We start from the raw sequence: 23,877 nt of genomic DNA on the forward strand, positions 1-23,877 counted from the left end.
GGAAACGTGCACCAAGTGTCTGTTGGAGTGTTGAGGGGAGTAGGTGTGGTGCTGAGGGGGAGTGCCCATTGCCCCACGTGCAATAACAGGGGAGTGGTTTGCAGGTATTTGGAATAAGGGCTGGGGCAGTCCAGGGGAGGAATATGGAAAGAAACCAGGGGAGAACTCAGCAGAACTCAGCTTTCCTGTTGGTAAAATCGAGTACAAACAGGGGCAGGACGTGTGGAGGCCAGTTGGTGGATGGACTGATGGCTTTTTGACCTTCTGGAGAAGGGCAGCTCTTTGCTGGTTGTGGTGACCTTCAGATTCACGCTTGACAACATCTCTGTGGAGCTTTTATAGAGCAGGTCCCACCCTGAGCAGCTGCAATGCTGATGACTGTGACAGAAAAGACGTTACCATCTAAATCCTCCTTCTTTTACCACCAGAGAACCACATTTTAGAAGATGTAAACAAGTGTGTCATTGCTCTCCAAGAAAAAGATGTGGATGGCTTAGACCGCACGGCCGGAGCGATCCGGGGCCGCGCCGCTCGGGTCATTCACGTGGTCACCTCGGAGATGGACAACTACGAACCTGGAGTCTACACCGAGAAGGTGCTGGAAGCAACCAAGTTACTGTCCAACACAGGTAAGGGTCGCTTACTCCCAGGAGCCCTGAGCTCCTGTTGCCTGAAGGCGTGTGGGCAGCTGGGTACCAGCGTACCTGTGAAACCTGTTAAAGACTCACTTTGCTGGAATGCAAATTAGTGGGAGTTGTTTGCAAAGCTGTTTCAAAGTGAGAAGTGTGATTTTGCTGTGTTGACTGGCCTGAAGCTCAGGGGTGCACAAGGTGTCCCTGAGCGTGCTCGCTGTCATGGACTGGGCTGTGGGAAGCAAAAACACCGGGAATGAGTCCCAGACGTGAGTGAAGGCTTGAAAGCTGAGCTCTGCTCGTGCTGCAGTATTGCACCAGGCCCTGCAGCTGTTCAGGGTCCAGAAGGAAGATCACATTCCCCCAGCAGAACAAATTTGGGGTAATAATTAGGGTAAATTTTGTAAAGTATCTTTACAGCTGTTGAAAGAGCATTGTAGGTTGTGGTGCCCCACATATAAACACCGAATGAGGGTGTTCCCTGTGAACTACCTGCTGACACCCGTACAGGTGAGGGGTGATTCGAGTTGCTTCAGTGCCAGCCACTAGCTGTTGGTTTTGCTTTAATTACTTTGATGAAGAATCAAGGGTGACACTGAAGAAACAGCAGACTCTTAACTGGTTCTGGCGTGTTCTTCCTGGGGCACCATGAGTCACCAAAATGCAGCAGTGCAATCTGCCCCCTTCCAGTGCTTCTTAAACGTGAGCTTCCTGATGGTAGTATGACTTTTTTTTCCCCAAAAAATGATGTACATCTGCAGGGAACATCAAACAAACAATCAGTATTTTATCCCATAGTTTTCAAGGGCTTCCCCGGGTGTTTTCTCCTTGTCCACTAGAAGGGTGTGATAAACTTTTCACTGTCCAAGGGGAAAACACCAAGTAGCAGCAGCCTAAGCAGAAACAGAGGTGGATTAAGACTTCAGCTCCTGTAAGAAATGTTGTGATTTCAGTGGAAGGACTGCACAGCTTCCAGGATAGTTAGGAGCAAGGCACTCGCGAGGGTTCCAGGAGGGGGAAGCAGGGTGGCTCTGGGGTGGGACTCACTGGCTGTGTGCTCTGAGTTCAGTCATGCCACGCTTCACGGAGCAAGTGGAAGCTGCAGTGGAAGCCCTGAGCTCCGACCCTGCCCAGCCCATGGATGAGAACGAGTTCATCGACGCCTCCCGGCTGGTGTACGACGGCATCCGGGACATCAGGAAAGCCGTGCTGATGATCCGGGTGAGCAGAACTTCCCCCAGCAGCTTCCCGCTTTCCCTGCCGCTGTTGAACTGACAGCCATCAGGATAATGGGGAGCAGACAGCAGAAGATTTTCATTTAGCTCCTATTAATATTCAGAGTCTTAAAATCGCTGTGGAGCACTGGAGCAGTACGTTTGGATTCAGATTCATTAACCAGATCTGAGCATCGATGATGGCCCGAGTTGTGATGCTAAATACCCTTCACGCATCTTTTGTAATCTCGTGGTAATGCCTGGCTCGTTAATGTGCTAAAATCAGTGACCTTTGAGTTAACAACAGCAAATTAATTCAGAACTACAGATGCTTGTTGATGGTTTGAGAGCTTAGAAATAAAACCTAATGGCTCTTCATTAAGTAAATTTGGAGAATTGATGTTAGTTAGTCAAAAGGAAGCTGAGATGAGTTTGGTCTGCAGTTCCTAAAGCATGTAATTTGTTAATTGGCTAACCTGGGTACACAGGGGCAGCTCACAGAGGCCTTGTCTCCTCTGTGCTTGCTGTTTCAGGTGCAGTGGGTGTGACTTGGAAGCCCAAATTTCTGGTAGGTCAGAAGGGCTCCTGCAGTTGGTTGAAGGGATGCAGAAAAGGAAGTTCTGGTTGAAGCTGATCCATGGACCTATTTCTTGGATATTAGTGGGGCAAAAATTGGCAGGAGCCAGACACAACAAAGACAAATAGAGGGGGTTTATTCCTTTTTTCTTCTTTTCCTTGTATTCCTTTGACTCTGAGAAACTGCCTATGGTCAGAGTGGTGACCATGGCAGATGCAGCTTGTGATCAGTAAATCAAGGATGTACAGCCCCAGAAGAGACGTGATTACAGTAACCATTGCAACAGCATCTTCCGTGTGTGCTGCTTAAAGCAAATGATCAGATGAGAAACCAGGAGAAAAGCTGACAACCACATATGTGCTCCCCACGGAATTTTTTTCAGACGAGCTCAGGATTTATAGACAGCCAGTGTTAGATGAAGATATCAATGCCTTCCCGCTATGCAGACAAACGGATGTGATTCCCCCCCTGCTGAAGCCCTTGTTATTCAGGACAGGGAGCACGGCTGCCAATCCCAGTCGGCAGCAATTATCCGGGCTGGCAGTGCCAGGAGCGCTGACGCTTCCCCTGTGCCACGCTCCAGTGTCAGGGAGCCACAGCTCCGCTGCCAGCAGCCAACAGCAGCTCCCTGGCGACACAGCGGCCACCTAGAAAGAAGTTAAAATGCTAGCACTTGTGGTCCAGAGGGTTTATTTTGGGATAAAAGAGCCATCCAAGTGGACATTCCAGGGTTTTCCAGGGCTTGGTGTAACCCGCTCACAGAGGCTCGTTCACTTCAGCTTTGTCCAGGGGCTCTTGCTCTTTACAGGGACCAGCAGGAAAAGGCACTGCAGCACCTCATTTCTGTGTTTATGCAGGGTATTTCAAAACTACCATCTCACTCTATCTGTATGTATTGAAGAGAAGCTCTCCCTCCTTCCCTGCTGCCCAGGCCCGTCACCCCAGAGGAGTCTCTGCCCTTGGTGGCACTTGAAAGGCAGAGTTACACTTTGTGTGTCCCTGAGCTTTGGGAGGGATGGGCAGAGACTCACAGACAGTTTGTAAACATACAGCAGAACTGTCTTTATTTTTTTTCATTTTTTAAATATTGATACACTGAGCTACTTCCTAGTGTGTGTCCCTCTGCTGATTTTGTGGATATACCCTGTTCTCCAGGGCCTGGAGAGGAGGCTGGAATACCCAAAGCCTTGATTGTCACCCTGCTCACCTTTGCTTTTTGGCAACTATTGTGCATGTCCATCTCTGTTTTCACTGTATCACAAAGTGTCTGTACTGGAAGACAAGTCTGTGAAATCCAAATCATAGGAGAGAAATGTAAAGAACAGGGACTTTATTTGCATCTTATCTGTTAATCACAATTTATTGCATTTATCAGTGAAGTTCTTTGTTGACCCAGCTCTGGAGAATTGTCATAAAGTACCACTTTAGCAAAGATGTAGTATTTTGACAAACATGCTGTTTAAACTTGATAAGCTTTATAAAAAGTTTGCCAGCTACAGACTGGCAGTAGCAAAAATAAATCCTAGGCAAGCAGGAACTAGGTCAGATGTGTTTAGCCTACGGCATGAAAGCTGGCCCTTACTAGCTAAAATTTTTCAGCTTTTCCTGAGGGACAAGGATAAATTTTGAGATATTTTATCTGTTGTTAATTTAGTCAATGCTTTGATTCATAATTGTGCTGAAGACACTGTCTGTGCTTCTGAACCAGCCTTTAGAGCTGTGTGTAATTCCAGCTTCAGAATCTCAAGTGAAGCTTTTACATTTAATCAAGTTGCAAAAATGCTGTTCGTTTTGCAAGAACATTTTTTTGTCTTTCAGATGCTGAGTGCATTAATGTCCTGACAAATCTCAGCTGTTCAGTTACTGCTGTGTGATTTTGGGGATCCCTATGGTGTTTAACAGGAGCAGTCAAGCACATAAAATCACACATGTTCAGAGCTGGATACAGTCCCTCTATTTACCTTTTTGTTGAAAACATGAAATAATTTTTACCTCCACTGATTTCCATTCTCTCTACTTGAAAAACAATATTGTTGTTGATTTGCAGAGCCATGTAATCTGTAGTTTGACTCTGAGTGAATGCTTTTTCCTCAGACTCCTGAAGAGCTGGATGATTCCGACTTTGAGACCGAGGACTTCGATGTGCGAAGCAGAACCAGTATCCAGACTGAGGATGATCAGCTCATTGCTGGACAGAGTGCAAGGGTAAGGCAGAACCCTGAGCATTATAAAAGTGTGACCTGCCTTCAAGCAACACTTCAGCTTGCTTTGAAAACCCAGGTTTAATTTGGGGGGGATGGTGATAAAAATGCTGGATCAGAAAACTGGCATTCTTTGTTTCCAGTATTCTTCTGAAAAGGAGGTTGAGTGAAATGCACTTGGTCTGATGGATGTGAGAAATGTCTGTGGTTTATTTTGGGTGTTCTGAGAGATCAAAATCCTTTTAGTACCAACAAACTGCTTCACATTTTGATATCACAGACACTGTAGTCGGGTGAGCTTCTGCAGGGAGGTACAGGGCAGATCATTCCATTGGATTAATGTTACTTCCAACAGACAAATACGAACTTTATGAGCAAAAAATCTTCACAAAATGTCTCCTCACACACGTGCTGGTGTGTGTTTGCTCACTGAGCATTTGTCAAGACAATGTTGAGAGGAACTCAGAAATGAAATAATTTCAACTAACTGCATTTCCTATGACTTAAAAATGAAAGCATTGATAGGCAATATATAATCATTAAGAGGTGAAACCCTAAAATCAGTGCACTGAAGGAAGACCAGGCCTTACCTATTGCTTTTATTTGACACGGCCCCTCTGGATCGATAACAATTTACACTCTTGGGAAAGGGCCATGGCAGATTTTTTGTGGGGGCTCTTCCTGCCAGGCAAGAAGAAGCCAGACCTTATTTATCAAACTTCTGCCACGTTGGCTTGGGAGTTACACTAACTGAGAGTATTTTTATGCTCCCCTCCCTTGCACAAGCACTTTCTGTGCCTGGACCCTCACGCCCTTCCATTTAAATGCAGACATTGCTCATTTGCCTCTCAGCACAGCTGCTGCCAGAGGATTTTTAGTACCAAAGGCTCCTTTTTGCCTGCTCCTGGAGGCATCTGTGCTCCCAGTATTTATGAAGGCAAGGGCATGGAGTCTTACTCAGGCTGTAAACCCAGGCTGAGAGATTTTATTTGGGAGTAAGCACATACCCTTTATTTTCACTTGCTCTTTCCTCAGCAGACATGTTTCAAAAGAGTACAGCTAGCTTTTTGCAGGGAAGAGACTGGTAATATTTCTTATTATCCTCAATACCCAAGTGGAACTTAATTTTAAAATGTTGAAATTTTCTATAAAAGACAAGTCCTCCTTCTTCATGCAGTTTTATTTTGAGGGATGGTAATATGTGGCAAATTTGTTTGGAGTCTTAACAGCTTTATCATGCAAAGGCCCATATTTTAAGTGTCAACTTGTCTTTCTGGGCACTTTTTCTTAAAAAAGAGCATAAACTTCGATTCAAAATGGAAGCAAATGGCTCTGTAAAGCCTCTAGGTAGAGGATTGCTATTAAAGTTTTATCCCCCATCTACATGACTGAAATTGGTTATTAGTGAAATGTTCCAAAAAGCCTCTACAAGGCAGCAGGAGGCCACGTGAGAAAACTCTTCTCTTCCAGGCTATCATGGCTCAGCTCCCTCAAGAGCAGAAAGCCAAGATTGCTGAGCAGGTCGCCAGCTTCCAGGAGGAAAAGAGTAAATTGGATGCTGAAGTGTCAAAATGGGATGACAGTGGCAATGACATCATTGTCCTGGCCAAACAGATGTGTATGATCATGATGGAAATGACAGACTTCACCAGGTGAGGCTTTTTAATTTGTGCTCACTCCGAGCTCTCCGGGCTGCTGGGCTTTCAGTGAGACACGGTGCAAGTTCTCCTAAGAGCCTTACTTCTAATTTCCTTTAAATGGTGCCCTGTTACAGCCTGCACATGAACTGGGGAGACGCATTATTGTGCAGTGGCTGGGTGGTAATAACTGCTTAAATTGATCTACAGATACACAGCAGTTATTGCCTGTCTTTCTTCCTTTCTTAAGGGTGATTCTTGTCCCCAGGAATATATATATATTTGCTCAGTTCTTTACAGCATTAAATTCTGTGGGCTTCTCAATATTGCCATACTACAGGAATAGTTCCTAGCACAGTTATTTGCAGAGGAAAAAGAGGCTTTTTGATGCCTTTTGAAATTAATTTACCAGATTTTATATAACACTATTTTTTAAACTTCATGTTCCATTCCATAAAAATTGCAAATCCGTCTTCTAAAATGTTATCTCTTATCATCATTAGGTTGCTCAGGGCAGTAAAATTTAAGATGTTTTTATTCCTAGATTTAAGCTAAATGTGGGGAGGAGCCGAAAGGGGGAAACTCTTGAAAATGAAGGTGCTGTAATGGCTGCTCCTGCCTCTTCCTGCCCTTGGGGTGAGGAGTCACTGCCAGCACCGTGTGGAACAGAATGAGAAAAGGGATGTAGAGTTCACTGCTGTGGTTTTCTGGTGCTAGGAAGGAGCCTCTGCTCTGTTTTGCAGGGGCAAGGGTCCACTGAAGAACACGTCAGATGTGATTAGTGCAGCCAAGAAGATCGCAGAGGCTGGGTCAAGGATGGACAAGCTGGGCCGGACCATTGCTGACCATGTAAGTCACAGTCCCATAAGCCTCCAGCACCAAGGAGCAATAGCAGATCTTTCAGATCTGCAGGCATGAGGAACAGATGAAAATGTGTTTGGGTTTTGGGGTGTTTTAACTGATTTTCCAGATCTGCTGCTAGAAAATTCTAGCCTGTTCTTTCCGGCTGCTCTCGTGCCTCCCTGAGCTGTGTCACACCTGAGCGTGGCCAGCAGTGGCACAGCAGCTCCTTGGCTGGCATCAGGCACCTGGCATTTTGTGCCAGCCCTGCTTCAGGTCACGTAGAGCCAGGGCAGTGGCTGTGCTGAGCAGGAGCCAGGCTGGGCTCACGTCACACCCAGAGCACTCCTGGTGCTCCCCAAAGCACAGACTGCAGGGACAGCACCTGCACAATCGCACCTGGCCTGTTGCACAACCTTTAATACTGGTTTTGAGGCAGCTTTTTAGTGTTAACAATTTTCAGATGCCCCACAGACTGAGTGGGGAGGTGTTCAAAGCTCTCTGGTGGTTTTCTCCCTGTCCAGTCAGAGCTGATGAAGATTTGGAGCAAGGCCTGCAGTGACCTGAGCGTGGCTGTGCTGTCCCACTATTTGGAAGGAATTCTTCCAGGATTGAATGAGCATGGCCAGCTCAGGGATTTATTTATGCAATGCCTGTCCTGAGCCATTTAGAAACTGGGCCAAGCAAGAGCACCTCTGGCCTCAGCCCACACCCAAATGGCAGGGAAACATTGACATTAGTAATAATATTCCACCTTCAAGAGAGACTCTGAAATGCAGGGAGGTTAAGTCTGAGATCATGGACTAAACTTTGTTTTCTCCAGCTGTCACTTGCTTTCCAGGCCTTTCCAGGATGGAAATTTGTACTGCAAGGTTCTAACTGAACCCGTGTCACTTTGGAAGTAAATCATTGCAGTGCAGGACTCTCTCTTAATGCTGCATCCAGGGGTGCTTGTCTACACCCTCCTTTATTAATGATGCAGTGAGAAATGTTCAATGGGGAGATAAATTTGAGAAGTGTTTTTTCAGATGGGTCTCCTTGCTGTAGCACTTTGATAGCCTTGTTTCTGCAAGAACCAGGTGTGCTGCTGATGTAGGTAAATGAAGCAAGGAGCAGTTTGTGTTAGAGGTCTCCGGGGAGCTTGGGCTGAAGGTTTACACTGCTTTTTATTTTTTTTTAAATTCACATGTTTTATGCAAAGTTAGTATATGGTTTTCTGTACCAAGCCATTTCAAAATATAAAAGAAAACTAAATGGCTCCTTTTAGTAGCCGTAAGGTCCTTAAAAATGTAACAGATTAAGCACATGTTTGAAGATAAATACGAGCAGCACTGTACAGTTAGTCATTTTGACAAGAATATAGCTTTTTCCTGACTCCATACTCTGCTAATACTTCGAGCCTGCATATTTCATTAGCTGTGCTTCCATACTCTTTGGAAACATGTTAACGTGGCACGGTGTGACAGCTACAGAGCAGGAGCAGCTCCGAGCCCCGATCCCTGCTGTGCCTGCTCGGGGCCGGGAGCCCCCGGAGGGGTTTGTGTCCTGTGTGCTGGGGGACACCACAGCCCTGACCCCTCGTGTCCCTGTGCCAGGGGCTCCCAGCTCTGCCGTCACATTCCTCTGGAACCCCAAGAGCTGCTATCCCAGGAATTCCGTGTCTGTTGGGAAGAGTCCTGCCATCAGCCGCAGGTTCTCCCCAAGGTTTCCATCCCTCACTCCAAGCAGCTGCTGCTTGCTGGGAATAGCGGAATATGAAGCAGTTATGAGCACAACACAAATGACAATGATTTGCAGCAGGACAAGGGTTCTCTCTATTATTTATTTCTTCAGTGTCGAAACACCTACAAAGCTGAAGAACATTTCTGTTGCTTTTTTCCTTTCCTAGTGGTGGGAGGCTGAGGCTACATCAGTTCTGATCATTCAGTGAGAAGTAGCTGGGGGTGAGGGTAGGAGTTGCCCCACTTCCCAGTAAAAGGTGCCAGCAGCCTCTTGCTGGGGAGACTGGTCCCTGGCTGGGGGGGCTGGCGTGGGGACCTTGGGCACAGGCGGTGGCAGCTGCTGGCACACATGGTCAGTGCCTGTCCTGCCAGGGAGCTGCCTCCCCAAAACAGCTGCTGCAGCTCCTGCTGGGCCCAGCTGGCACCCAGGGCTGGGGGGCGTTTATTGGGAATTCCTGGTGCAGCAGGGAGGAAGAAACTGCAGTTCCTGGCTCTCCCCTACAGCCTGTGGGGATGGGCTGTCTCCATCAGCACACACCACCAGGGCTCTGCTGTCTTCCCTGCCCCTTTTCTTGGCAAAAAGAGAGAAAAGGGTGATTCTGCTTCTCTGCAGGCTCAGCTGTGGCAGCAGGAACCGAATGTGGGGGATGTTTGCAGTGTCCAGGACGGAGCCTGGATTTGACCTGGAGCAGCCAGCTTAGCTTCTGCCAGTAACCTTCACTGGGTCTGTGGCAGCAGCTCAGTCTGGGCGGTTGGGGAAGCTGGAGTGTCCCCCAACATGTTCATTTCCATCTACACTGCACTCCCTGCTGGGCTCTACAGATGGGGCTTGTGGCTGTGGGTTAATACAATAATGTCATCATTCTCGATCAGTGATAAAATTGTTGCCTTTTGGGTTTTTTGATTTTTATCTGAATGCTCCTGCCTAGGAAAGGACAGGGCTCCTGCAGGCACCCGCAGAGCCTTTTGTTGATGCTCTTTTTTATCTTGTGTTACATCTCCATTTAAACCTCATCTGTCTTTGAGCTGAGTCCTCGATTCTGCCCGCAGAAATAGCACACACGGGAGAGGATGTGGGTTTCAACTCACATCATATTGATGCACACAACCCAGTGATGATTCCTATTCCACGAAGGTTTTGCTGCCTTCCTCGGCTGTTGGTGATCATGCAGCAGCCTCCTGCCTCAAGAGTCTTCCCTTGAACAGTTTCCACAGCCCCACAGAGTAGCTGGAATTGTTGAGCCATCCCTCTGACATGCTGTACTGGGCATTTGTCAGCCCTCAAGCCCCTCCGCTGCTGGGCTGCTCACTCGCTGTGTTAGATGAGCTCTTTGGGAGATGGAGAGCAGTTTCCAAAATGGTAATTTGAACTTTTCATTAGCTCTTTGGCCAGGGCTGTTTGTGGACTTGCTCTAAAACATTCTTGTACCGCTGACTAATATTGATTAGCTTAAAAAATTAACCTGCAAGCTTTGCTGCTTCGTTAGGCAGTGCTTCACTGCACTGATGGAAGCCATGTGCCCATGTTAGAGCTGCAGTTACTTTGGGTGTTCCATCATTTTCCTTGGGACTCAGAAGGTGGTTTTATGTCTGTTGGTGGGGTCAGATGCCCATAAAGCCACGCAGATCTCCACACTGATGTGCTTGTGCCAGCGTGGCCCCAGTCCCTGTGCAGTGCCCGTGTGTGTGTGAGCTGTGTGCACATCACTGCAGCACCTGAGCTACCTCTGCTCAGCACAGAGACCACTTTGGCTCACAAAAACCACTCGGTCTGGCCCTGGAAAAAACCAAATGTATGTGTTAGCTACACTCACCCTCACTGCAGAGAGAAATGCCTGTTCTGGCAGATCAGGTGCTGTTGGGAAGGAAATGCTCCATGTGAGTGGGACCCTGTTTGCACATCCCCTGTGCGTGCACCACGATCTGCTCTGGTGCCTCTTTCAGACAGGGAAAAGAGTTCGTGCTTCCATCTCACAGCTAAGGAGGGGTCTGCAGGGAGAATTAGGGCTCAGACCCTGCTGCTGACAGCCAGGAGGAGACTTTTACCTGAAAGGGGAGGAGAGGCTGCGTGGCCAAAGCAACAAACCTCAGCTGGACTGAAGCATTAAGTAATGAAGTGGTGCCACATTGAAGATTAATCTTCCAGTCCATTTTGTAGCAGTAATCTTCCATGTCCATTATGAATCTTCATCAGATGGTCCATTGCACAGGATCAGGGTCTTAGGTGAAATGGGATTTTGCTGTGAACAGGGGTGTGTGAAAAGGAGCTCTTAAATCACTCTGGATGGGGTGCAGCTGTCTGGAAGGCTGGAGGTCACTGCAGGGTGTGCCTGTAGTCCTGTCCCTGGGTAATGCCAGGTGAATTCCACTGCTACCACTGAAATAATGCTGGGTACAGGGCAGCCTGCCTTAGAGCACAGAATAACAATCAATGTGAGTCTGATGGTGGGTTTGTCCAGGAGGCCTGTGGATGCTGGGTGGGAAGATGAGATGTGAGTGGCCATTTCAGTGGAACAAAGAGCAGGAGCTCTCTGTGGGGTACAGCAAGTGATGCTTCTCTCGGGTTCAGAGCAGGGCTTAAGCAACAGGGGGTGTGACACAGTGTGATGTACCTCACATGGATGTGAAGCTGTGGGTGCTCTGTGTGTGTGTGAACACCCAGCTCTCATCCCCTGCTCTGGCCAGAAATGCTCCTGCAGCAGCAAGGAGTCCTCCCCTGCAGGCCCCAGGGCACGGCCTGTAGGACTGGGACAGCCCCCAGCCCTGCTGCAGTCCTGCCATCGGGAATACACCCACACTGGGGTCTCAGACACTGCTTGCAGCAGCACCAGCCGTGTCTGGAGGTCTGAGCTTGCCCGGGTGTTGCCCGGCCAGGAGCTGTTTGGTGCCCACACTGGTCATGGCAGCTGCAGGTGCCCCGATGGCACTGAGCACAGGGACAGGAGTGTGGCACAGGTGCCACTGGGATTGTTCCACAGCAGCACCAGAGCCTGGTGGGCAAAGGGGCTGTGGAGGTGAGTGTGTGCCAGCTGCTTTATTCACTCGTCCTCAGGCAGCCGTGGGGTGCCCCTGGGGCTGAGGTGGCCCATGGGGGACCTGCTGCTGGCACCCCACTGCTGCTGCTCCCAGAGGGGCGGCAGGGCTGGTATGGGCAGCAAAACCCTTCCCCCAGCCCTTCTGTCTCACAGAGCCTGCTCTGGACTGTAGCTGCCCCTCAGCTGGGCTCCTCTCTGGTCTGGAAATCCAGCCTGAGCCTGGCTCATCTGTGGCTCATCCATCATTTCACTGCTCAGCAAAGCCAGGGGTGGCCCTTCAGTTCTGTCCTGGAAAATGGCACCTTCCCAAACTGCACAGCAGCCCCGCAGAGGGGCTCCTGCAGAGCCCTTTGTGCAAAGCTGAAAAAGTTACCTTTATCTTATGGATGAGTGCTGCAGCAAGCACCTTAAAAATGTCATTTTGTGCCTGGAGAGGAACCTGTTTTCCCCACTGCTACAAAATGGGAGCAGAAGTCAGGAAAATCTGTTTGCTGCATGTCATTGAGTAGCTGTTGGGTTTATCATTTCCGAGCTTGGAATACTTAAGATTGAGCACTGAGGGAGGAATTGGTAACATCTGCTAGTTGCAGCTTGAGATCCTGGGTGTCAAACCATTGCTGCCGTGTCCTGCACAGTAGGGGAAGGACCTTTTACAGCTGACAAACCAGCTCTGGGGAGGGTAAATAGTCCTCCTCCTCTTCCTCCTCCTTCTCTTCTTCCTTCTCTTCCTCCTCTTCCTCCTCTTCCTTCTCTTCCTCCTCCTCTTCCTCCTCTTCCTCCTCTTCCTCCTCCCTGGGAGGGCTGCTGAAGGGCAGCTGGAAGGAGTCCAGCAGCCTGTCCAGTGCCACCCCTGTTTATGGCTCCTGGCTTTTAGATGCCTTTCATGCTGCTCGGCTGTCTCCAACCCCAGCGTTCCAGGCAGGGCAGTGCTCTCCCAGCCCGTTCCCTGCTCCAGGGGGAGCTGCCTGCTTTGTCCCTCTGGCTCCTGCCCCAGCTGTGGTGCTGCAGAGCCAGACGTGCCCTCTGTTGCCCGCAGTGCCCGGACTCGGCGTGCAAGCAGGACCTGCTGGCCTACCTGCAGCGCATCGCGCTCTACTGCCACCAGCTCAACATCTGCAGCAAGGTGAAGGCCGAGGTGCAGAACCTGGGCGGGGAGCTCGTCGTCTCCGGGGTACGTATGGCACACGCCTGCCTCGGGCAGCTTTGCTTCCACAGGCAACTGCTATTCCAAGCTGAGCTTTTATGTTAAACACCACAGAATGCAGACAGGAGATGCTGGAGCGTTCAGAGTTTTAATGTATGCAGAGTTTGCGTTGCTGCCTCATTCTGGGGAGGAACGCTTGCTGTGAAAATACAGACTTCACATTTCCTTACTCAACAGTGTTTGTAGACAGATTCACTTCACCTCTGTGTAATCTGTTTTCCAGACTGCTTTTCACTGTTAGTGAGGTTAAATCACTTTATCAGCCCAGCTATACCTACCCCACGTCTCTGCACAGCCTTGGAACATGCTGGGGTCCTGCAATGCTCCAGAGATGTTAATATTTCAGGATAGCTGTGCCCTGAAGAGTGCAGGGATTTTTAGTGGCTGCTCTGGTTTCTGACAGCTGGAAGCTGCCCTAGGCCAGCCTGCTTCCTTATTCCAGCCATTACTTTGCAAATAATTTTTTCACTGTAGTTCATGAAATGCTTCCTCCTAAGAGGATTCTGTATGACGGGTATTTGCGGGGAGGGCAGAGGAGCTAAATTCTTAATTTCTTCTGGCATACTCTTCCTTGCCCTGCACAGGCACGTTTGGTCACTGGTGCCTTTGCCCAGCCATGTCAGGACTGAGGAAGGTTTGAAGAAGGGACAGAATTGGCTGATAGTCCAGTATTGCTCCTTGAATCCTTAACAGCAAATGGAAAAAACACATTCTGCCGTTTTGATACCACAGAATCACAGAATGGTTTGGGTTGGAAGGGACCTTAAAGCCCATCCAATCCCACCCCTGCCAGCTCCAAGCCCTGTCCAGCCTGGCCTTGGACACTGCCAGGGATCCAGGGGCAGCCACAGCTGCTCTGGGCACCCTGTACCACTGATATTTTCCAGTGAAACTGTTTGATAAACTTATTTTGCTTAAACTTATTAGCACAGTTGCTTAAACTTATTAGCACAGGTTTCTCCCCAAAAACCAGGGAGAGCTGTGGAAGGAGAGCTTTGGGGCAGCAGCAGCTGGGGGAGGTCTGCAATAGATATCCCTGCCCAAGCTGAGCCCATCTGGGGGTGATGGGACTGTGCTGCCCCTCCTGCTGCTGCCAGCCCCCGCTGCTTCCTTTCCAGCCCCCAGAGCCGCTCCAGGGGCTGTGCTGGGACGTGCTGCTGGGTGCTGCTGTTCCTGTCCTGGGAGCTGGGAGGCTGAAGGCATCGTGCTGTCACAGCAGGAGATGTGTTACTATGCAGCAGTACGTACTCCAGGGCCTCACTGCAGTTACTCAGTGTCTGCAGGATTTACATCCCCTCTGCCATAAATTAGTTATAGAACAGCCTGCCATCTGTAGTCTGATCTCCTGGTTTTATCCTTCTCCTCGAGCCTGTCCACCAGGGCTGAGTGTTGCCAGCAGCAGTGTTAAGCTCCGTGGGATAATCAGATGAAGACCTCAGCCAGTGCAGAGACATCACCTGTCAGAAGGACGATTCTGTGCAGTGTTAACACCCTGCCCATGGAGCAGAGTGCTGTGAGAGCAGAGCCACGGCCTGGGCGGGCAGCGCTGGCACCTGCACAGTCTCAGTTCATTCACAAAAGCACCTCCCTGCTCTCCTGGTGTTTAATGATTCCTCCTGCTGTGGGGATTCATGGAAACAGTCCAGGGCAGTGGCAGTGGTTTCCAGGCTACTGAGGAGGAGGGCAGAGCACAGGGGTTTGCTGGAGGATCTGAGGTGCTGTGGTGGCACTTGGGGCACAGCAGGGTAGAAGGGAGGGGACAATCCCCCAGAAAAGCCACCAGCCCCTGCCTGGCTGGGTTTGCTGCTGGACAAGCCACGGCTTCGAGCTTTTCCCCAGAACCTTCCTTAGAGGTCTGTAACAGCAGGGTTTGAGTTTGTAGAGGCAGCTGAGCTCTTGTGGAAGCTCAGCAGAGGTGCTGAACCCCTGCCCCAGTTCAAACCCTGCCCTGGACCAAACCCTGCCCCAGATCAAACCCTGTCCCAGACCATTTGGCCTTGAAAAGCTGGGGATCCCACCCAGGGCAGGACACTGGCTGCTAGAGAAGGGGGTCCCAGCTGAGGCCACCACAGTGCTCCTCCCTCTCTCTTCCCCCCGGCCCTGGTCTCAGCTCTTTGTCCCTGCTGTGCCCTACAGCTTTGACAAATTCATGTTTATCCTTGTTTTGATGCTCTTGTAAATCAGGAACCAGCTGGGAAAGGGCTCCAGGCTTGGCTGGTGATGCAGTTGTGTTCCTTCCTTCCCAATACAACTTAGTATTCTAGGGCAATTTAAATGTTTATTATCAGTGATTAAGATACTACTACAGCTTTATTAATTTCATTAGAGAATAAGCAACTGTTAAAGCTTAGTCACAAAAGCAAAGGGCAGAATACAAATCGTTCCCATCACCATTAATATGGAAAATGCAGATGGGGAAAACCCTGCTTTTGTGTTGGTGGCAAAGTCAGGTTTGTAACCACTGAGTGTCCAAAGAAAAATCCTGCCTCAAACTGGCAGCCTCAGGTTTCAAAGGACAAATACAAATCAGTTACACGAATCTGTTTCAAGTGGTTCTGCCCCCCAGGCCTGTTGTGTTTTCAGTGGTGTGTAACTGTGTGTGCCCCTTGGCAGGTGGACAGTGCCATGTCCCTGATCCAGGCAGCCAAGAACCTGATGAACGCCGTGGTGCAGACGGTCAAGGCCTCCTACGTGGCGTCCACCAAGTACCAGAAGTCCCAGGGCATGGCCTCCCTCAACCTCCCAGCCGTCTCCTGGAAGATGAAGGCTCCAGAGAAGAAACCCCTGGTCAAGAGGGAGAAACAGGACGAGACCCAGACTAAAATCAAGAGGGCATCCCAGAAGAAGCACGTGAACCCCGTGCAGGCCCTCAGTGAGTTCAAAGCCATGGAGAGTATTTAGAGGAGGGCTCTGGCTCAGGGGTGTTTTTCTCTAGCCCACTACTGCTACTTCCAGAACTCTACTTTTAATACCCTAAGGATTTTTCAAAAATTTACTATTCCTCCAAATGTATTTACTTAATATAATTTTGATAACTTTGTTTAGATTACCTGGGGAGATACTCAAATTGCTAAGTCCTATCAGTATATCTTCAGCCTGCAGAAGTGTGGTAATTTAGATGGCCTTTAGATTACAGGGGTGGATTTCTAGCTGGAAACTGTTTTTTATAATCGTGCTTTAAATGGAAGATTCTATAACCAAAGAGGATTTTACAGTAACACTAACGGTTAACACTAATACTGGATCCTGCTACTCAGAGACTCAGTTTATCATGGTGATCAAGAGAGAAAAATTAGATATTTTACTAAAAAAAAAAGATTAATGGAAGTATTGTGTGTGATAGTGTATCTCTGCTGTGGGGTGGAGAGGGAGCAAGCTCAGAGGAGTTTGAAAATGCAGCAGGCACCGGCCGTGTGACCACAGCTGGAAAACAGCTGGAAAGAAATGATACACCCGTGCCTGGGCTGGGCTTTGCTGAGGATCATGTTTGGAGCTGGGCTCGGTGGTGTCTTGGGGCTGTGATGCTGCTTTTCCTGAGCCCTCGGGGTGCTTCCCTTGTGCTCCTGGCACTTCTCCCTCCGGAGGGCTCCGCTGCCGGGGGAGCTCCCGGGGCCAATCGCTTCGGAAACATCCCCCAGTGTGGGCGGCCGATCGCTCCTGTGTGACACGGACGGGAATTTCAATGCCTGGTTACAAATTACTAATGTATTTTGCTGCGGGACACTAATAAAGTTGCTTTTCCCAGCTGCTGTATTGTGGTGCTGTGAATGGCGCGGGCCCAGCCCGCCCCTCGCCCCCCCCCCGCCATTCAGATGCAAATCAGCTTTGTGCTCATTCCTCATAATTGCTCTGCATCCCGCCTTGGGCTTCCAGAGGCACCCAGGAAATCGTGTTTGCTCAGGCTGCAATTTAGACTGTACATTATTTGTGATAACTATAGCTACAAGGTATAATTTCGCTGTCTTATTTAAATTTTATGAATTTCAGCGTGTTTCACACGTCCCAGTCGAGTCGGGTGCAGGGAAGCGGTGCCTGCACGGGGCAGCACCGCGGTGCCTGCTCCTGTGGAGCCTCCACCGAACTGGAAAAGCCTGGGCTGGAGTCAGTGTCTAAACTGCAGCTCCATTTTAGAGCTGAGCCTTGGCACTGGAATGTTAGAATTTTATTTATCTCAATCAGCTCATAATTTACTGTATTAAGGTTATTGCTGTCATGTTACTGTAATGCTGATCAGAATTAAGCTAAATAGTTGTGGGGATATTTTTGCCAAATGTATTGTGTTTTCAAGCATTTTAGCCTCTTGAGTACAGCTATTAAACAGTGGAATTATAGGCTATTTTCATACACCCTGAACATGTAAACAGGCTCGGAGGGGGAGCTGTGCTCCTCCACTGCCATTTGGGGGTTAACAGAACAGAGAGGCTGTAGGTCTTTTATAGATCATTATTAACGGAATTTATACAATATGGGGTTTTATTCTCCTGTATTGTCTTAGAGGTGACATTCCTTGGGCTGTTCAGGGAGTACATCCAATGCCTCCCCCCATACAATCTATTAATGAGCTTTAAAAAACAACCCCTATATTAAGATGTACAGACCAATTTACACGCATTTAGCTTTTAAATACAGGTTAGTTTAATTTATGCTACAAACACTGAGCATCAAGTCAGCAAGAAATTAAAATGTGGTTCCCCTGGTGAGAGCTACAACCCCAGGAGGTGCAGGAGCAGCAGGAACACGATGGGGACACGAGGACAAAAAACCTCAACTCACATTTCTTTTGTACCCAAGCACTGCTCCTGTGGGAATTGCGTTTGGGTTTGGAGAAGGAGGAGGGCATCGAGGTGAATCATTATCGGTGTAATTTATTTAATTGCTCTGTTCAGGAGTGCAGCGGCTGGGGGGGAGCAAACGCCTCTCCCCACAGCAGAGGGGGGGATTTAGTGTCATGAAACCCCAGTTTCAGTAGCTCTAGGGGGACGTGGTGGTGACACCGGCGCTGCTGCTGCTGCTCTGCAGCCCAGGGGGACCCTGGAGCCGGGGCTGGGGAGCAGCAGCTCCTCGGGCTGCAGCGGGGCAGGGCAGGGCAGGGCAGGGCAGCTCCCCATCCCGCAGCGAACCCAGCCCCGGCAGCGCCGGCTCCTGGTGCCCCGGCAGCGCCTCCGGGCTCTTCAGCACCAACCCCACACCCTGCTGGGTCCGGCGCTCCAAAACCCAAAGGCACCGATCCCGCTGTGTCAGGGAATTCCAGCCCTGCGTGTGAAAGCGACGCTGGGGCAGCGGCTCAGCGAGAGGGTCCGGCCGCCAGCGAAGCTGTGACTTTATTAGGGAGCCAATTGGAGAGAATTACAGTAATTACTGCTCCATGTAATTAAGCGCTGGGAAGGGCTCGTGCCGTCGCTGTGGCTGCTGAGGATGATGCTCGGCTCGGGAGGAGCGAGCGGGCGGGGAGAGCTCCGGGGCTGCTTCAGCCGCCTCCCCCGGCGGTGAGCGAGGAGCCAAACCCCACCTTCCCAATTCCCTGCCCTCCACGGGGACGGGATGGGGGGACCCACCGTGGCTTGGGAAGCGCTGGGGGATTTCCCTGCCCGCCAGCTCCCCACGGCTGCTCCCCAGGCATCGCCTGAAACACACCAGAGTAGTTGCTGGAGAGGTTTGGGGGTTTTTTTGCAGTGATTTGAAGCGATTTGGGGGTTTTTTTGCAGTGCAGTGGGACAGCAGCTCCGCTGAGGCCGCGCCAGAGCCCGGCAGACCTGGCAGTGCAGGGATCTCAGGAAGATGAACCCACATTATCTTCTAAAGTGTATTAGTGAAACCACATTAAATCCTCAGGAGATAGTCTTATTCCAGATTTCAAGTGCTCTTAATTCAATTCCGCGGTGAATGGAGCCACGTTGAATTTATGCCGCTTTAATTGTGTGTGAAGGTTCCGTGCCACGATTTAATGCCCGTTAATGAGCGCCTTTCCCACCCCGAGCTCTCCCTGCTCCCACCGCCTTTGGGATGCGCCGGGGAGCGGGGGGACAGGAGAGGGGAGCGAGGCACCCAGGGCTCTTTCCTAAGGCAGGTGCTGGGTCCAAACCAGGCCACGGCAGCCAAACCTCAAACACGGGATTTGAGGAGAGAGCGGAGAGGGCGAGGAGGGGCGAATGCATTCAAAACCCCAACAAATGGTGAGAAAAGGAAAAATCCATTAAGGCACATCAGCCGCTGCTTGTGCTGAGGGTGTTGGTTGGAGGCTGGGGAGTGTCCCAGGGAGACACAGCCCGGGGGCTCTGCCGACCCCCGCCCTGCCCAAAGGGTGCCAGGGTTTGGGGAGCTCAGGCTGAGCCAGCATGACCCTCCTGATGCTCTTGTGGGTGCGAGGGGAAGGAGCTGGAGCTGTTCCTGGCCTGGCCACCTGTGTGACTCCAACATTTAACACCTGACCCCCTCTGGAAGCTGGAGGAATGGGGGGGCCCTGTTAGCTCCAAAATTAAGGATGGAAGTGCTTATCCCACCTCCTAGACCTGCAGAGGGAGGGGGTCCGGTGGCTGGGGCATGCGGTGGGGAGGGGTCTCTCTAATACAGGAGCTGGGCTGGGGTGCCCTGTGAGCCCCCCTGGCCACGAGAAGCTGCTCTGGGCAAGAGCTGGAATGGCCTTTGGCAGCCACACCCCGATGCCAAGGCCCTGCCTCACCCAAGCACAGCAAAGGAACCCGGAGCACACCCCCACGGGGGCAAGGGCCAAACCCCCCCAGAGCAAACCCCCAAATCACCTCGGCCCCAGGGTTTGGGGGCTGCTGAGCTCCAGGGGTTGGGGTGACTCCAGCAAACCCCAGCAGGTGATGGGGTGCCCTGGACAGGGGGGCTCCTGATCCCCCTGCAGAGCCCGATGCCCTTTGGGCAGGGGGCACAGAGTGTGGGTGTGGGGCCCCTGAGTGTCAGCGCTGCCCCAGGACCTCACACAGCCTTTGCCCCACGAGTGCCCTGCCAGTGCCGGGTGCCTCGGGAGCAGCACTGCCAGGAAATTGTTATTTGTTATCATTTTTTGGCCTCCTTTCAGTGCTCCACGTCCATGGCTGTGTCACTGTGGTGGTGTGAGGGAAACAGCTGGGAGGGTCACTGGGACTCTCCCGCGGGCACAGGCACGTCCTGCTGCCATCCCAGGCCACAGGGGCTATTCCAGGGCTGGGCACCGAGTGGCACTGACCAGGAGACACCACCTGCTCCCTCCCGAGCTGCCCCGGAGCCCCACGGGCACCCCTCCACCCCCAGGGCCAGCCCAGGCGTCCCCAATGAGCCCCTGCTCAAAAACTTGTCGGCTTTAAGACTTTTAGGAGAAGCGAGTGGGATTTTGGCTTTGGGGTTGGACAGGGAGGGCTGCTGGTGGTTTTCTCCCTGGCTCAGCCCCTAAGGAGGTGTTAGACAATCCCCACCTTAAATCCAGCTGTGAGACAGTGACAAGGCCAGGCAGGGCCTGAGAAATCCCTGTGCTGATCCCCCCCAGTTCTGCTTGATCCCTGCTTCACCTGGCATTGCTCCAGAGGTTCAGGTTTCCAGCAGAAAAGCCCCTTCCCATGCTTGTCTTGGCTGTTAACATCAGAAATAGAATATATTTTTTTAAAACCTACAAAGCAAAGCAAAGCCTTGGCAGGGCTGGATGGGACATGCATTTCAGATAAAAATAGAAAAAAAAAATTTAATGCCACAAAACAGCCTGAACAAACCCCGAAAAGAGAAAGATCAAAACAGAATCAATAGTTATAATTAGCCCTGCTACTTAACAGTGACAAGTGACATGTTGTACACAGGAGCCACAAATATTTGAGCACAAAGAAGGGCTGGTGGCCCTGAACCAGCCCGGTGACTGCAGGGCCATGGGGGGATGGATCTGGTGGCATTTGTGCCCATCCCCGGTGGTGGCAGAGCCCTGCAAGGGCTGGGGATGGAAGGGACCAGCCGGGCTCTGCCAGGCCTGGAGGGAAGGCTGGGATTCAAACATCCCCCCCTGGCTGTGCTGGAAGCCAGGTGTTCTCTGTGTTCCCACCTCCCACTGCCTTCACCTCTCTGTGCTGCTGGGCAAAGCCTGGGGAGGAAAAGCTGCTTCTCCCCAAAGGGGGTTGGCAGGAAAGCTGCTGGACACCACCCATGGCAGTGGCCAGCACCTGGCTGCCGTCACCTCTCAAGGCTGTGAACTTTGTCTGCAGGGTTTTTTTGATATTTCACAGTGTTGCTGCTGCTGTAGGAAGAACCAATGAAGGGTGGGAGCAGCACAAACACAGCCCCCCATGAGAACACTGCTTGTTCCCTTTCTGCAGATCCCAAATTCCCCAGCTGAGCTCCCACCTTGTTCCCTCCACAGTACACCTCCATTTTTCCAGCAGTATCCCATGAAAACAGGACGTGCCCCCCACCCCAAGGTGTTTTAAGAATGAAGTTGTTGGCACACAGTGCTGGGATCTCGTTTAGTCCAGCAGTTTATTCCAAAGTGCACCTACACCACTGCCAGCCAAACTCACGCTGCCACCCTGAATTCCCTGGAATTGGACTGAACGTACGGTTTCACCTCAGTTCCTGGATGATGGTGTTTATAGAGCCGAGGAGCTCCCTGAAGTAGCCGTCCTTGTCCCCTTCCCGCTGCTCCTGGGCCGCCAGCTCCTCGTACTCGCTGCGCAGGAGGCTGAGCGCGGTGCCCAGGGCGGGGTCCCCCCGGTAGTGCTCCCTGCAGAAGGCCATCAGGACCCCCACCAGCTTGAGGACCTTCTCGCGGGTGTCGTGCTCGGGCATGGCCAGCAGATTGGGCACCAGGGCGCACCAGCCCTGCTCCAGCACCGCCGGCACCAGCCTGACCTGCTGGTACTGCTGGATCTTCTCCTCCATCTGCTCTCCGTGCTGGGACTCCTCAAGCAGCATCTGTGGGAAGTGGTGGAACACAGATTAATGTCCCTGTCAGAGAGGAACTGCTCCAGGAGGTGACACAGTAGAGGATGCACGCCTGTACCACCTGCCTTGGATGGGGACTTGCCACAGAAGACCAGACTGAGTTTGTGTCCTGGCTCCCTGGCCACAGGGGCTGGTTGTCCACCCTGGAAAACTGCCAGTGACTGGGGGTTTCTGTGTCACACAGCCTGGGCGGGGCTGAAGGGGCAGGAAGCTCAGCAGGACTTGTAAAGTCTCTGGTCTGATGCTTTTTGCTGCTGGACAGGTGCCTGCAGCACCTAATGAACATCATCACTTGGCTCCGTGCTGCTCCTCCTGGAGATGGGGATCTCAGTCTCCTCCAGCCACAGCCAGACCTTCCCCTCCCAGCCTGGTCCAGAAAACCCAGTACTGGAATTCTGCAGGGGGCTGGATCCCTTACAGTGAGAGGGACCTGCCTAGAGCAGCACTGGGGCCAGGGGGAGGAAGGGAAACTCCCCAACATCCTCTGGGGCTCAGATGGTGGAGGGGCTGTTGACAGCATGGAATTCCCAGACAGGCTCCATTCCCCCAGGGCTCCTGCTGGCCTGGTGCTGGCCCCTGTGACAACCACGATGTCCGTGTAAGGCAGGGCTCTGTGCCGAGGGCTCCTGTGGGACTGCTGGGCAGAAATCCAGCCCTGGGGACGGGATGGGGCAGCCAGCAGGACAGGAGCTGCCAGAAGCCTTGGGACAATGCTGTGGGTCCCTGAGGGGGTCAGTAGCGTGTTCCCTGGTCACCAGTGACAGTGGGCTCTGCCAGGCCCTGGGCACTGCTGTGAGAGCCTGGTGACAAGGACTGACAGGAATGACACAGTGGGGACATGGAGGGACTACACCAAGGAGACCTCCGCTCTCCTGGTCCTCTTGGAGAGCTGCCTGCTGAAGTGCAGGCAGGATTTGGGGTGAAAAGGAAGGAATGTGGCAGAAGGAGCCGTTCAGAGCCCCAGCGACTCCTGTTTGCACTGAGGGCGCTGCCAGGGTGGTTTATGATTCCAAACCAACCCATCTGACAGTCACCCATCCCACCCCAAACCCGCCACCCCAGCTCAGAGCAGCCCCCCAGCACCCAGGGTTCAGCATTCCCAATCCAAAGAGCAGCTAAAAATCATTGTTTTAACATAAACCCGAGAAACTGGAGGGCTGTGCCTGCCCCAGACCCACGGAGCTGGGAACAGATGGGGCTGCTGGAGGGGGCAGCTGGAAAATGGGCAGCAGGATCAAACGGGAACGGCTTGAGTCAGAATGCCCATGTCTGCTCCTTTCCCATGGAGCTGACAGGATCATGTTAGAGTCAGCACCTGGTAAGATTTCAGACCTGCTAAAATAATTTGCACCTTTACAAAGTCTCTTGGAAAATAACTGATTTAACAGAGAGGTGCTGCTCTGCTGTGCCTGCAACCCAGGTATTAGAGCAGCCATAATCCGCAGGGCAAATTGGCCATAAACTGAGCCAGAGTGGATTTAACTCCCATTCTCTGGAGTCAGGGAAATGCACAGACTGAACAACAAGCCATGGCGAGGAAAGACAGGCTTTAAACTGACATTTACAGCAGTAATCCAGGGTATTTGAAAATAAAACACGGAACGTGGCGGGCTGGGCTCCAGCGAGGGACATGCAGCAGGCAAAGGGCTCTCGGCAGGGCAGGCTGGCCTTGTCCCCTGGCCTCAGCTGGACACCACAGCCCAGGGCCTGCAATCCCTACTCGTGTCCTTGGTGTCCTGCTGCTCAAACACCCTCGGGAGGAAATGGTGGCAGTGGCTTGAAGGCAAACGAAGGTTTCAGCTCCCCCAGGCACTCGTGTGGTGTCAGCCAGGGGCTGTAGGGGACTCATCCCCACTGATGCTGGGCTGGCTCCTCCTCATCCTCGACCTGT

The 23,877-nt window shown here is 51.4% G+C and overlaps 2 protein-coding genes across 5 annotated transcripts in view; one reads left to right on the forward strand and one right to left on the reverse strand.

The window, feature by feature from the left end:
• Positions 1 to 16,805, forward strand: part of CTNNA1 (catenin alpha 1) — a 105,246-nt gene extending 88,441 nt beyond the window's left edge. For both annotated transcript variants that reach the window (XM_042024678.1, XM_042024685.1), the window contains 7 exons: positions 429 to 629; positions 1,702 to 1,853; positions 4,518 to 4,628; positions 6,095 to 6,276; positions 7,005 to 7,110; positions 12,894 to 13,028; positions 15,675 to 16,805. In XM_042024678.1, coding sequence (XP_041880612.1) covers positions 429 to 629; positions 1,702 to 1,853; positions 4,518 to 4,628; positions 6,095 to 6,276; positions 7,005 to 7,110; positions 12,894 to 13,028; positions 15,675 to 15,962 — 1,175 coding nt within the window. In that variant the 3' untranslated portion in view covers positions 15,963 to 16,805. The remainder of the gene's footprint in view (positions 1 to 428; positions 630 to 1,701; positions 1,854 to 4,517; positions 4,629 to 6,094; positions 6,277 to 7,004; positions 7,111 to 12,893; positions 13,029 to 15,674) is intronic.
• Positions 16,806 to 21,502: 4,697 nt separating this feature from the next.
• Positions 21,503 to 23,877, reverse strand: part of SIL1 (SIL1 nucleotide exchange factor) — a 96,781-nt gene continuing 94,406 nt past the window's right edge. For all 3 annotated transcript variants that reach the window (XM_042024765.1, XM_042024758.1, XM_042024751.1), the window contains exon 10: positions 21,503 to 21,956. In XM_042024765.1, coding sequence (XP_041880699.1) covers positions 21,606 to 21,956 — 351 coding nt within the window. In that variant the 3' untranslated portion in view covers positions 21,503 to 21,605. The remainder of the gene's footprint in view (positions 21,957 to 23,877) is intronic.

The sequence above is a fragment of the Corvus kubaryi genome, unplaced genomic scaffold (genome assembly GCF_017639235.1).
Source record: "Corvus kubaryi isolate FWS band 111438036 unplaced genomic scaffold, C.kubaryi_AGA036_p1.0 128, whole genome shotgun sequence".
NCBI classification, from domain to species: domain Eukaryota; kingdom Metazoa; phylum Chordata; class Aves; order Passeriformes; family Corvidae; genus Corvus; species Corvus kubaryi.